This window comes from Grammomys surdaster, unplaced genomic scaffold (genome assembly GCF_004785775.1).
Source record: "Grammomys surdaster isolate TR1022 unplaced genomic scaffold, NIH_TR_1.0 125877, whole genome shotgun sequence".
Classification (NCBI taxonomy): Eukaryota; Metazoa; Chordata; class Mammalia; order Rodentia; family Muridae; genus Grammomys; species Grammomys surdaster.
In genome coordinates, this window is record NW_021620702.1 from 410,013 (window position 1) to 425,258 (window position 15,246).

At 42.6% G+C, this 15,246-nt stretch overlaps 1 protein-coding gene across 8 annotated transcripts in view; it reads right to left on the reverse strand.

Moving 5' to 3' along the window:
* The window catches only part of R3hdm2 (R3H domain containing 2), a 111,693-nt gene that overhangs the window by 43,418 nt on the left and 53,029 nt on the right, over positions 1 to 15,246 (reverse strand). For all 8 annotated transcript variants that reach the window (XM_028752064.1, XM_028752063.1, XM_028752062.1 and 5 more), the window contains 2 exons: positions 7,352 to 7,550; positions 589 to 630 (listed from right to left, as the gene is read on the reverse strand). In XM_028752064.1, the coding sequence (XP_028607897.1) occupies positions 589 to 630; positions 7,352 to 7,516 (207 nt within the window). In that variant the 5' untranslated portion in view covers positions 7,517 to 7,550. The remainder of the gene's footprint in view (positions 1 to 588; positions 631 to 7,351; positions 7,551 to 15,246) is intronic.

The window sequence follows — 15,246 nt, forward strand, 5'->3', positions numbered from 1 at the left end:
CTCTCTCTCTCTCTCTCTCTCTCTCTCTCTCTCTCTCTCTCTCTCTCTCTCCCCCACCCACCCTTTGGTGAATGTTTAGAAAACACTTTCTTAAACCTGTTACAGTTTCTATTAAGTAGTGTTGTTGTTGTTTTCTTTTCTTTTTTTAAAATTGAAACAGGGTCTAGCCTTGTGGCTCTGGCTGCCCTGGAACTCACTATGTAGACCACCAGGTTGGCATGGGGGAGAATTTGGTGACTATTAATACTCATAGAAACAGCCATTCTAGAGAAGCCCTGAGTGAGCAGAGAAGTCAGCACACCACTATCAGGCTCCCTGGAGTCCTGTCAGGCGTCATTTCAGGCTCAGATAGAGACTGCCTGAATGGGAGAGAACGGGCCAGACTTTCCAGTAGGAAACGCATGTATGTACATGTGAGCATGCTCACATCCTGTGTGTGACACACCCTGAGACTGTGAGACTGAGATATGAAAGGCAGGAGAAAGCTTCACTTCTACTGAACCTGAACAAGCCAGGTTCCACTGACATACACTTCTGAGCTGCAGAACGGATCATGTCAGAGAGTAAGGGATGGAGAAGAATGCTCACCTTGGCTCTTTTCCTGGCATGGCCATGACTGGATGTCCGTCTCTGTTAGAAGAGGATTAGAAAATAGGAAAGGTGCAGATAATCAATATTTATAAGCAAGGCATGCTAACAACAACACACTAGTTATTAAGTGGTTTTAAATGCCACCACATGTTGTGGAAAGTCACCTGGTGTGGTGTTGCCCAATTCCAACTCCAGCAAATATTATACAGAATGGATCCTGTACTATCTACTGTCAAAAGCACCATTCATCATGAAAATGTAGAATCAGAAAGCAATAATTTCCAAGGTTATTTTGCATATTGATAAAAGCTTTAAACAAATCATGGGATCCTCTCCTGACTCAATGCACTACCAGAGCATGAAGAACTTTTTCTTATAAACGTGCTCAAGGAAGTCTATTTAATCCATAATGGAGATGAGACATGACCCCTCCTCTCTCCTGTACTCCAGCTGGCCTTGAACCCACTGTACAAACGAGGATGACCCTGAACGTCTGAGTCCTACAAGCAAGCATCCATCACCACACCTGGTTTATGCCACACTAGGGATCAAACCCAGGACTAAGTGCATGCTGGTCAGGCACTGGACCGAGTGAGTTCCTTCTCTCCCTTCCTTCCTCATTTGACAGGGTCTCTCACTAAGCAGCCTAGGCTACTCCTGAACTTGCAACTGTCCTGCCTCAACCTCCCAAGCCCTGGAGTCACAGATGTATGCAACTAAGTGCAGTTATTTTATTTGTTTTGTGTATAGGTGTTTTGCCTGCATGTAAGTCTGTGTACATGTGCCTGGGTATGCATACATGGACATCTGAAGAGGGCATCAGTGTACATGTGCCTGGGTATGCCTGCATGGACATCTGAAGAGGCATCAGTGTACATGTGCCTGGGTATGCCTGCATGGACATCTGAAGAGGCACCAGATCCCTTGGAACTGGAATCGTGCACAGCTGTGAGCAGCATGTGGGTTCTGAGGATCAAACCCAGGTCCTCTGGGAAATCATCAAGTCCTCTTACCTCTGGTCTCAATAACATATTTTATTTACATTGTGTGTGTGTGTGTGTGTGTACACGTGGAATGTAGCGGCAGTAAGTGGGTAACTTGCAGAAATTGTCTGTAGGTTTCCACCATGTGGGTTTCAGGGATCAAAATCAGGGTATCAGGCTTGGCAACAAGTTTTCCCACAAGCACCTCCACCTGCTGAGCTGTGTCCAGAACACTTGTCCTGTCTGTAGCTATAGAAATAGAATGGAGAGTCTTCCCTCCAAATGCTTCTCCCCTCCACTGCCCTGTTTTTGACACAGAATCTCTCTATGATTGTCCTAGAACTCGTCATGTAGACTAGGGTAGCCTCCAACTCAGAGATCCCCCTGCCTCTGCCTCCTGAGCAATGCTTCCCTTGTTAAACAAGAGAATTCTCCTAGTTCTAAGTGTCCAGTGATGGTCTCATAGCTTCTCTGGATAAGAGATGTGGTATGAGGCAGGATAAAAAGTAGCCAAGAGCACGGAAAATAGGAATAAGAGCTCCAGAACAAGGTGGAGAGACTGTGGTGTGGACGCAGCATCTGCCAAGGAAGAAGGAGAATCCTGGAGGCAGAGCATGGGTGCAAACAACTAAGTACTTGTTAAGAATAAGTCAGGGTATAGAAAAAACTGAGGCTGGAGGCTAGAGAGGAAAGACAAGACAGAGGTAGAACATCAGCATGGTCTTGTTGAGGTAAGATTTTTCTTCCCTTTGTCTTTACAAGTTAAACAAACAACTTGCCACAGTAAAAAAATAGAGAACTGTATGGGAGAATGGCAAAGGTAAGAAACGACAGTAGAACTGGTCAGTGGCAAAACCTGCTGCAACAAGAGAGGATGGATCGTTCAAACACACAAAGCATCTTTTTACTGCCTTTTCAAACAGGTAAAACACACAGACAGTACAAACATTCAAAACGTGTAACAGAGTTATACATTGAGTAGTTTCAGATGTGTCCCACAAATATCTGACCTGGTTCCTTCCTATTTAATCAGTATGAATTTAAAAAAAATTATTCATAGACCTTTATGCATAAAAGCTTACTATAAATATGTACACTGAAAAAATCAGTTGTATACACTACTCTGAGCTTTATGAATAAACTAATTTTCAGAGGTATCATTCCACAAAAGATGTACTGTTTTTTGTAGCTGATACATAGCATTCCGTCGTGTGGCTATGCTACAGTGCATTTTTACCAATCCCTTTAATTATATATACCATTAGGATGTTTCTAATCTTTAAAAGTATAAACAGTAACCATGTCATTGAGTATATCTATATCTACAGTTCACCTTATAATCTTTATAAAGTGTTGATAACTGCCTCTCAAAGTGCATGAACATATACTCTCTACTAACAGTGTGTGAATCTGTTTACTTCCCACAATGCATAGTTTTCACAGAATAGCCAATAGTTAGGTTAAAGCCTAACATGTATCAGGTACTAGGTACCAGGCAGGGAAGGCATACACATAATCATGCTTCTCTCAGACTTTTCAACTCTCATTTATACTGAAGCATAAAATGTAGAAGCAATGGCTAGTGTTAAGGGACTAGGTCATATGATGGGGAATATGAGACCCAGCATCAGGCAGTAGAATAGATGAAGCCAAAGATACTGTAAATATAAAGGCTGAAAGCCCAATCAGGAGGCCATACTCAGCTGGGTATTTATATGGCACACTTGAGTTTAGTGTTACACTGATGGCTTGCTCATTCTAAAAAGAATCTCAGAGTCTGCATTTTATATCACTAAATCTCCCTGTAAAAGCTGTTCTGAATAACGGATTCCCAAAACGCACACCACATGGTCCTAGTAAAAACATCTTCTCTTTCAAACTCTTCAGCTTCAACTCTAGACAGAGACCTCCTTGATGGCTGGTGTGAGTCAGACTGTTGGGAAGACTGCAGAAGTAAGAGGGATGCAGACACTGAGCATGAGCAGAGGACGATGAATTCTCATTCATCTTCAGAGAGTATCTGTATGTTGAGAAACGCAAGAGGACAGAAGGCTTCCTAAGGGGTTGCTAAGGGATCCAAGGTCAGTAACAAGACCAAAGACTGGAAAAGGAACAAGACCTCCAAAAGACGGCAGCAGTGACTCCAGCTCCTCTGGTCAGAGCAAAAGGAGTCAGGGAAGTGGGGAAGAAGGTTTTCTCCAACACTCCCTACAGATTATTTGTCTACTGAGATAAAGATATTATTTTAACCAGATGAGTGCCTCATAGGAAATAGAAAACCTATAAATATTCTTTCTTTACTGTCTCTCTTTAAGAAATATACACAGCGACTTCAGAAGATAATTGTCTACTGAGAACAAATAATTTGAATCTAAAAGTTCACTTAATTATCTTTCATGTAATCTTGACAACATATAATTAAACATTCATCACTTATCTGTCTTGAGTATTTAAAATTCATTCTTGGTATCAGTAGAGACTGGAAGTATTTTTGGAGCTGTGGCAAAGTGTCTCCACATACTCTGGAAGGATGGGCAGGAAATGACAATTCACATGTAAAAGACAATGGAGATGAAAGCATCTAGAAAAGACCTGGCACACTGTAAGAGGGAGACAGGAGAAGAGCAGACACTTGCAGAACACATATCTGAGGGAGCTGTCTAACTTTTAACTCATCTCTTTATGTTGTTGCTTTAATCTTTAAAGAAGACAAGGCCTAAGTGAATTAAGTTGTCTTGAAAAATTATGCTTCAAGTTTCTAGACCTTCCCAATTGACACTGCTCCTGGTTCTAATCTGACTTTTGCTAGAGTTAATGTTCTATCTCCCAGGTTTATAAGAAGAACCAATCTCACCCTCAGGCACAAAATGAAGGATTTACAGAAATTGGGCTTATGTAACCAAAGAGAACTAGAGTAACCACACAGAATAAAGCCTCTACTAGCTAGCTGGAAAAGGCTCAGTCTGCCTAATTGGGCACCAGAGAACTACCCTCCAGGTCCTGGTGACTGAACTCACGCTTTGTGTCAAATGCCTTTAGCCACTCAGCCATCCAACCAGCAATTATTACTTGCTAAATATGTGTTTATATGCAAAGGTTGTTTTGTTTTGTTTAAGGCAGTGACTTACATAGCCTGGGCTGGGCTGGCCTGATTCTTCAGTCTCTACTTTCCAAATGCTGGAAATACACTAGTTCAGTTAGCAGTTTGAGACTATATAGCCCTGTTTGGGCTAGAACTCAGTATATAGATTAGACTGGCCTTGAACTCACAAAGATCTGCCTCCTTTGCTTCCCAAATGCTGGCATTAAGGCATGTGCTACCACAGCCAGCCTTAAAATATCACTAGTAGGGCTGGGGACATGGTACAGTGGTCAATAGCACTGGGTGCTATTCCAGAAGACCCGAGTTCAGTTCCTAGCACCACACAGTAACTCACAGCTGCTTTAATTCCAGTGGATCCAACACAGCAGAATACATGGTACACAGACATACATACAGGTAAAACACTCATACACATAAAACAAAATCTCAAAAAAATCAGTATCACTGGAGGCACTAAAGAGATAGGTCAATAGTTAAGAGCACTGGTTGCTCTTGTAGAGGACCTAGGTTCAGTTCCCACTACTTACATAGTGGCTAACAACAGTTTAACTCTAGTCCCAGAGATCTAATGCCCTCTTCTGGCCTCTGTAGGCATGGCATACACATGAAGCACAGATACAATATGATACACAGATATACATGCAGACAAAACATTCATTCATTCATTCATTCATTCATTCTGTCTGTCTGTCTGTCTGTCTCTGTCTCTCTTTTTATCTATCTATCTATCTATCTATCTATCTATCTATCTATCTATCTATGAATGAAAACGGTTCTGGGCACTGTAATCCTAGCATTTTGGGGGGTGTACTTCAAGGTTAGCCTGGACTACATAGAATGTTTAAGAGTCAGCTTGAACTACATGAAGTCCTGTCTTAAAAACATTAAAAGTAAATAAACAAATAAATTTTAAAAATGCAAGTGTAAATTCTCCCTCGTGCTCAGTACAGCATAGCCACCCCATGGTCTGGCCTAGGACACTACAGTGGATGTCCCTATGGTCTAGCCCAGGATACTGCAATGTCTCAGTGCTGGGCCTGCATTTTAGTTGCAGCCCTGAGTCGTAGAGTAATTAAGTGATGGAGAAAACACCTCTGTCTTCTCACTGGTTGGAGATGCTACCAAAATGCAGTAGATCCCTCCCTTTCCGATAGAGGATGCTATCAACGGATGTTGACAAAGGCAAGCATCACTGCCTGGGGCTCCAGGACCTTGGCTCTGCCAGTCAATAAAGAGAAGGGGACAGCCCCTCCCCCATGTCTACTCCCTGACTTTGGCTTCTTCCCACCAGGTTCTCAGCACTGAGCTCAGTGTGCCTCTGACAGAAGCCAAGCTTAGCAGCCATGGACTCAGAGCAAGCTGCGGACAGGACAGACGGGACCAACGGGATCAATGGCACCATGGGAGCTGTGCTCCCCAACACCCCCCCCACACACACACACACGTGAGCATCTGCCTCCTACAGCGGGAGCCCTCCTCAACAGATGAAACCAAACCAACCCTGCCACGTAGTGGTGAGCACAGGACCATTGGATTAGAGAGAGGAACTTTCTTTTTGGATCCAAAAAAAGAAAAGAATGGGTTTGTCTGGCTAAGCTCAGAAAACATACTTGTCTTTGTTCAAGACATTTTGAAGCCCAACTTGATGTAAAACAATGCTATTCTGGCCATTTTAAATTTTTGTATCCATATAAAGTTTATGGTAGGTGATGTTACTCTTTTTCATAAAGCATTTTAGAATCTATTCCTTTTTGTGTAGAAGGAACCAACCCAAATTATACTACAGTGAGTATGAACAGTGAGCCTCAAGAAGGTCATGGAGCTTCCATCCTCTTGTACAGCAGAGGTCCAGGCGGAGACAGAGCCACGTGCAGCAGCTACAGTGAGAACAGCGAGCTCAGACCCCAGCGGGCAGGGCCTCACTGTGACTAAAAGGGCAGGTAGCCTGGCCCTGAACTTGCTGCAAGCCAAAGATGACTCTGACCTTCTGACTCTTCTGCCTTCGCTTGCTGAGGGATTGCAAGCCATTACAGTGGGCATCAGCTGTCAACTGACAGAAAACTACAATCACTTGGGAAGAGGGAACATTAACTGAAGAATTACCTTAATCAGACTGACCTGTGGTCAGTCATAAGCATGAGGAATTTTCTTTTCTTTTAGTTTTCTTCTATTCTGTTTTGTCTTTGGTTTTTTTTTCAAGACTGTATTTCTTTGTGTAGCCCTGTCAGTCCTGAAACTCTATATAGACCGTGCTGGCCTCCACCTGCCTCTGCCTCCCCAGTGCTGGGATTAAAGGCACCGTCTTAATTGATAATTGATGTAGGAGGGCCCAGCACACTGTGGATGGTGGAATCCCTAGGCCTGGGCTGTATAAGAAAGCTAGGGAGAAGAGCCAGGAAGAAGCCTTCCATAATGATTCCATGGTTTCTGTGTGAGTCCCTGCTCTGGCCTCCCTGGAGAATAAACTGTGTCCTGTGAGCTGAGATGAACCCTTTCCTCCCCAACTGCTTCTCGTCAGTGTTTTCCCACAGCAACAGACAAGCAAGCACGGACACGAGTGCACCGCTGTGCCTGGCTCTGGGAGAAGCTGGGGAGAGCTGACATCAGTCACCAGCAAATCCCGACAGTTGTCTGTCTCTTCATGGACTGTGAACATGGCACACTTAACCCTTACCTGTGTCTCCTGACGCAGACCGTTCTCTTCACCCTCCTTTTCGACTTCTTCCTTACTTGGAGTTTTAGATATAAATTTATTTTTGTTTACAGATTCTTCCACCAGTTTTTTTTCTGATTCTTTCATTATTTCCAGAGTCTCCTGAGTAGTGTTACTGTTAGACATGTTCTACAGCAGGTACAGCAGCTTCTACGGATTTCTGAAGAAACAGAAGGGCAGTGATCAGAGTTACAGCTTTGTATGCACACACAAGACTTGTTTAAAAAACACACACAAAGACATACACACACAGACCCACACACACTGCCAAGAGTCTCCCTACAACCTAAAAAAAGTCCTCTGGTAAATGCTGCCCTTGGATTAATTTCTTTGCCCCTGGCCAGATCTGGTCTGCTTCCTGTCACTTCAGATGAATCTGTCTTTCTAGATACTGGCAGTGGGGTGCTGTGGACCCAGCCCAGGCCTCACCAGCGCTAAGCACTTAGTGCACCACAGAGCAACATCAGTAGCTACTCACATTTTCCCAAGTTTCAGACAAACAAAATTGCACTGTCTAGACTATTTTCCTCAGCATACGTATTTTGAGATTCACCCAAGTTCAGTTCTAAAGCAATTTAGGATGAGTTGAGTTCTCTTGGCACTTTATATGCTGTTACCTTCAGAAGCATGCTCGTATTTTCAGCTATATTATGTAAGTCACTAGGTTCTCTCTAGAGAAGAAGAATGTATCCTAAAGCTCTACTTACCAGCAGAAACAGCCTTCTTTAACAAAAGAGAGAGCAGCCCAGTTTCAAGCTACATACTATCAAAAAGCAGCTAAATTATACAAGTTACAGTATCTTACATTGTGTCTTTTAAGCAGTTGAAAGTAAGCACAGAGAGAAGAACTTCTAGCCATGTATCCTCCAAACAGACTAAAGACCTTCCTGGAGTAGGAAAAGATCTTAGTTTTGCTGTTCACTATTTGGGTTCACTCAACAGATTACAAATGCCTGGGGTGGTGTCTTATCACTTACTGTCACTGCCTGGGACACACTGGATGCTATAGATTCCCAAAGTTATCCAAGCTGGTGCTCTACACACAGATCTGTGTCCTTAACTGCTGAGGTTAGACCTTAATTCCTCCTCACAGGGACCACAGAGCTACTCTGCTCCTGAGTAGTTTCTTTCTTCCCTAACCCACTCACACTGACTCCCGGGATAGCAGTAAGTTTGAACTAAATGAACAAATGCTCAGCAATGCTTCAGAGTTGTTAACCGGTCAGCTTCTTATCCTTCAAGCAATTCAAAGGGCCAGACACCAAAAGTTCTCAAGAAGCACAAGTTGCCTCATCCAATACAAGTTAAACTGCATGCAAGATTATTACTTGTCTGCCTGTGCAGCTGTTTAGAGACCTAGTTTGCCTAGGAACAGAAAAGTTCTCTTTCTTGTAGGTGTAGTGGCACACATCTACAATCACAGCTCTTGAAAGGCAGAGACTAGCTTGCTCTACAGAGCTAGTTCCAGGACAGCAGAGATTCACAGACAGATCCTGTCTCAGAAAAGAAATGGTTAACAGCTACACGCTACGGTGTCCCTGTATCCTCAGCATCAGGGAGGCTGGAGGCTGAGGAAGAAGGGTGTCTTGAGCCTGTAAGTTTAAGGTGAGCAAGACAGGGAGGGGAGGAAGGTACTGTTTATGATCATACCACCTTGAATGTGCCCAATCTCATCTAGATGGGTAAAATAAAATAGTGTTCTATATATATTCTCTATACAGAAGCCTGTTACAGGCTTCTATAGAAAGAATTATATCTCAAGGTGTTTTTTGAGCACTGGCTATATGTAAGATTTTATCATCTGTTTATATCATATCATATTTACACATGATCAACTGTAATTTTTAAAAATTATGTGTGTGTGTGTGTGCGCGCGTGCGTGTGTGTATGTTGTGTGTTCATACCACAGCATGTGAGTGAAAGTCAGAGGATAACTTGTCAAAGTTGGTTCTCTCCTTTCACCATATGGGGTCCAGGAGTAGAAAGCAGGTCATCTTCCCAGGCAGCAAGTGCCTTTTCCTACTGAGCCTACTGAACCATCTTGCTGGTCCTGGATGAGTATATGTATTACCCTGTCCTGTTAGGCAAGTCTTTGAAGTTCTAGGAAATTCAGCACATACGACTTGCAGTTGGCTTAGTTCACCTTCTGCAAAGTCAAAGTATTTACCTTCAAATGTAAACTATTTCTTTTGAGAAAACTTCCCTTAAGAAGAAGACAAAATGAATCTTCCTGTTATTCGATCCTATCAGCCCCAATTTAGCTTTCTATGCAAGTAATAAGCACGGGACTGGGCATTAGCGAGACGCTTTTACACCCAGGACTCAAGGCAGATAGATCTCTCTGAGTTTGATGCCGGCCAAGTCTACATAATGAGTTCCAGGTTAGTCAGGGCTACCTACATACTGAGACCCTGTCTTGACAAAAAAACAACAACGAAAACATACGTTTTTCAGCCTTCAAATATCCTTTACTGGAAGGCCTTTTCTGTCTCATTGGCTCTATTTCAAGTCACTGTACAGTCACTTTTGTGAAAACAGGCATTCATGTGTTTTCCAGGATAAGACAGAACAACAAAACCCCCTAAAAGTTGTTTCAGGAATGTAGATAAATATCCAACTTAATAACCAAAAAAAAAAGCACACCATAAGTAATAGACAACAACTATCTTGTCTGATGACACACAATAGAAAGAACAACTGTGAAAGCATGCATTTACATACACCAGCAGTTCCAGAGACAGGGTGTGCATGTACTGAACGAGAGTCACCATCACCCATGTCAGCCCCTTACAACGACAGTCCCCCTTGTTTCCTTATTTAAGCATTCCTTGCTTCTTAAAGTCAGGTCTTCGACTACCCCTGCTTCAGTCCTTATCATTCCCCATGTACGCTTACTGCTTCAAAACAATAACAGAGACCTTGCCTGACGGCGAGCCCACACACACACACACACACGCGTGCATGCACACATACCCTACAACGACACAGGATATGCTAGCTATGACGGATCTGAGAGAGTTACTGATTTCAGGTCATGATCTATCTCCCACCACCTGTAGGTGGCTTTTATTGTTTGTCTCCTTTTGAAAGAAGACTTAAAAAGCTTAGCGTAGATGGGCTTGAGAGTCACTATGTGGCCAAGGATGACCTGCCCCACTTCCTAAGTGCCATCGTTACAGGTGGCAGCATTGTACCTGCCCACAGCCCTGCTTTCTCTTGCCCAGGCTGGTCTTGAACTTGCAGGAGTTTTCATGTGTTAGCCTCCTGGGTTCTGTGATTTTAAGTATGTGCCTGGCTTAATATTGTAGAATATTTCTCTTAGCATTTTCAATAAAATTATTTCTTAGGGTAAGGCATTCTTTTACTCTCCAAAACAACCTTTAATGAAGGTAATTTTTGTCCTGTAATTCTATGTAGACGTCTCTGCATACTCTTGACAAATAAGAATTCCTAGTAATAAATCTTGGGGCAGAGGGAGAGAAAGTTACAGCTTAAGGGTAAATCAATTTATTAACTTTTTTTAAAGGTTGAAAAAGAAAGACCAGGGGCAGAAACATAGCATGGCTTAGCGAATGTAAGTACTTAGTGTCTCAGTTCTGATTTCAGAACCCACATAAAAAACAAACAAACATCAACAAAACACAGGCATGAGCAAGGTGTTTTGTGTTGACCTATGTCTGTAGTCTTTAATCCCAGCACTCAGGAGGCAGAGACAGGTGGATCTGTGTGAGTTTGAAGCTAACCTGGTCGACATAGTAAGTGCTAGGCTAGCCAGAGCTGCACAGTTAGACCGTCTCAAACAAAACTAAACAACACAAAGAAAAAACAAAACCAGACACATGGCTACCTATGCCTATAGCTCTAGTGCTGAGGGTAGACACACGGTTACATGTGCCTATAGCTCTAGTCCTGAGGGGTAGAGACAGGCATAGTCCTTGAGCTCATGGGGCTCATCAACAAAAGTGAAAATTGCAAGCTTTGGGTTCAGTGGGAAACCCCATCTTTTCTTCTCCCTCTCTCTTTCTTTGATTTTTTGAGATAATTTATCACTTTATAAATCTGGCTGGCCTGGAACTATGTAGCCCAGGCTGGACTCAAATACACAGAGACTGATCTGCTTCTGCTTCCTGAGTGCTAGGATTAAAGGTGTGCACCACCATGCCAGTGGGAAATCCTGTCTTAGAGGTATAAAGGTGGAGAATGGAGAGAGATGCCCGCCAGCCTCTGCCCTTCACACTCTATGTGCACAGTCCTGTGCAAATGCAATTGTGCTTGCTCACTTGCACACAAACACACCAAATTAAACACAGTGTTTACAATGAGAACAGCTATAAAGCCAACAGGAGGCATAGAAATAATTCCCCTTTTTATGGTTCATTTGACATACAGAAGAAATTAAGGAGTTAGGAGATTTTATTTTTGGCACAAGAAACACAAAGGGACTAATTCCTATGCAACAGTGACTAGAGCAGACAGAAGACAGCAGCGCCCAGGAGGGCCGCTACGAGCACGTCCCTGTAAACCATTCTTACATATTGTAAACTACATCCTGATTTTTTGGTTTTGTTTTCTTATTTTTTTTAAGCACAATTTTTAAGGCAGAGGATCTTCTGAGGACACTCAGTGGCTGAAAACTGCACAACAGAACTACTGGAAGAGTCAAGAAATATATTTCTTGGTGTGTGTGTGGTGGGGGGAGTGTCAAGATTCAACAAGTTCAGAGAAAACACTACATGTTCCTCGCTTCCAGAACACAGTGAGATTACATTTTCTCCCATCAACTGTATAAACAACTTCCAAAGCAATAGAGCAAAGGGAATACCCAGAGAGAAAGCAGACACACTTCTAGTCTCTCTGCGGCCTCTCTTTTTCTGAGACAGGGTCCGCTAAGTATCTAAGACTGGCCTTAGAGCCCTGCCTTAGCCTCCTAGTGCCGGACTGCAGGACACATCAGCTTAGATGTCACTGTCTCCTGTATTATCAATGTCCAATAGAGAAAATATAGATGAGAGTCACAGGTACTAAAGACCCTGCCCTGCCCTGTGGTAAATCCCTTGTAAAGTTTACTAGTTCTTCACTCATTTGCATATGAGTCATTTCTTGGGGACCCTTCCCCAATTCATAACAAAGTATTTAATAATTATGTAGAGGACTAGGCATGGTGATGCACACCTTTAACCCCAGCACTCAAGAGGCTGAGACAAGTGGATCTATGAGTTCAAGGCCAGCCTGGTCTACAGAGCGAGTTCCACGACAGCCAGGGTAACATAGAGAAACCCTGTCTAGGCAAACAAACAAAATTATGTTGGGGTGGGCACAACTTTCTGGGTATCAATTCTTCTCTCCCAACTGTTGAGGCTTGGTCTGTTTCCCGTGTTTCTCCTGCTACACTGTATATTCTAGGTTAGAACCTCTGGAACCAATGTAAAAATACCCAGATATCATGGCATGCATATGTAAATCCAACACACCTATAGCAAGATGAATGACGAGACATGAGAATTAGTGTGGGGCTCACAGGCCATCTAGCCTAGAGCATGCAATGTGGAAACAGAAACAAGAAAAAACCTGCCTCAGTAAGATAGAAGGAGAGAACTAATTTCTAGAAAAGTTGTCCTCTGGCTTCTTTGTACACATGGTGACATATCCATCTATACCCACCATCCAAACAAATACGTAAACAACAGCACCATAAACAACAGCATTAACAACAAGATATTAAGGGACAGAGAGATAGGCAGTGGTCATATAAGAGCACATACTGCTTTTGCACAGAGACCCCTGGCAGCTCACATACATGTGCTTGTAACTACAACTACAGGGAACTGGAAAACTCTTCTGGCCTCCTCTGGGACTGTGCAAATGTGCACAAATCCATATTCACACACAAACACACACACATAATTTTTAAAAATTTAAATAAAATCTTCTGAAAATACTATGAAAGGACTATTCTTTCAAAGCTGTAAAAGAAACCAGGACTCTGTCTCCATAATTTTATGCAGCTCAAGAATAAATCTGGGTCCTCTAGAAGAGTAACTGGTACCCTTTACCACTGAGCCATCTCTCCAGACCCAAAATAAATCTTAATGGGGCTGGAGTGATGACTCGGGGGTTAAGGGCACTGACTGCTCTTCCAGAGGTCCTGAGTTCAATTCCCAGCAACCACATGGTGGGTCACAATCATCTGTAATGGGATCTGATGCCCTCTTCTGATGTCCAAAGACAGCATCAGTGCACTCACATATATAAAATTCTTAAAAAAGGTAATGTTAAAAAACAGAAAGAAAAAAACCATTAAATTAAATGCTAAGCTAAGTATATAACTATAATCTCCAGACAGGAGGTTGATAAAGAAGAAACATAAACCTGAGCTGTTCTGTCAGACCCCGTCTCAAAAAGCCACAAACAAGGGAGGGGCTGGAAAAATGGCTCAGCAATTAAGAGCCCTTGTTTACTTTACAGAAGACTCAGGCTCAGTTCCCAGCATCCATACACTGACTTATGACCATATGTAACTCCATTTCCAGGAGATCAGATGCACGCTTTGACATGGTACACACATATACATTCAAGTAAAGCACTCATAACAATAAAATAATATAAATTTATAACACAAATAATAAAAAAATCTAAATCTAAAGAAAAAAAAACAAAGAGAGAAGTAAGCACGATTAATCTGTGGTGATTAGGTCAGGAAGTCACTGCTTTAAGAATCAGGGGTCCGAGCGAGGCAGATGACGACTGATAAGGAAAAGTGTGAGGCCTTTCACCAGTTAACAAAACTGTCTGTCCTGTTGGATATGGTGGCTCATTCCTACGATATAGCACTTGGGAAGTTACGACAAGACAGTCGCCATGAGTTTCAGGCCCATCTGGGCTACAGAGTGAAACCCTGTCTCCAAAACAAAAGCAACGAAACTCAAAATAAACAAAAAAAAAAAAATTCCATTTTGTTTGCAGTAATTTTTTTTCTTTTTTTTTAAGATTTTTTTTTTTAAAGAAATTTTATATATGTGAGTGCGCTGTAGCTGTCTTCGGACACACCAGAAGAGGGCATCAGATCCCATTACAGATGATTGTGACCCACCATGTGGTTGCTGGGAATTGAACTCAGGACCTCTGGAAGAGCAGTCAGTGCCCTTAACCCCCGAGTCATCACTCCAGCCCCATTAAGATTTATTTTGGGTCTGGAGAGATGGCTCAGTGGTAAAGGGTACCAGTTACTCTTCTAGAGGACCCAGTTTCAATTCCAAGCACTCACATGGCAGCTCACAATTCTCTGCAACTCCAGTTCTAGAAGATTGACATGCACATGAAGCACCAATGCACATTAAATAAATAAATCATTGTTTAAAACAAAGATAAGTATGCTGGTGTCTATGGTGCCAGAAGAGGTTGCTGGATCTCCTGGGAATGGAGTTAATGATAGACGTGTACAGCCATGTGGGGCCCTGGGAATTGAACCTTGGTCCTTTGTAGGAACAGTGAGAGATCGTAATCACTGAGGCATTTTTCCAGCCCCTGCAACATGGTTTTATAGGTACAGTATATAACTTCCAAAACTCATTAACAGAACATTTAAGATCTCTGTATTTTATGTTATACATACATACACACAAAACAACAACGATCAAAAACCAAACAACCAAAAACCTTAAAAAGCCAGCCAGACGGCACAATGGGTGAAGAAGGTACTTGGTGGAAGTTCCTGACGGCCTGAGTTGGATTCCCAGAACCTGCATGTGCACAACTCTCCTTTCGTCTCCACAAACCTCTGCCCCACAATAAACAGAGAGAGAGAGACAGAGAGAGAGAGAGAGAGAGAGAGAGAGAGAGAGAGAGAGAGAGAGAGA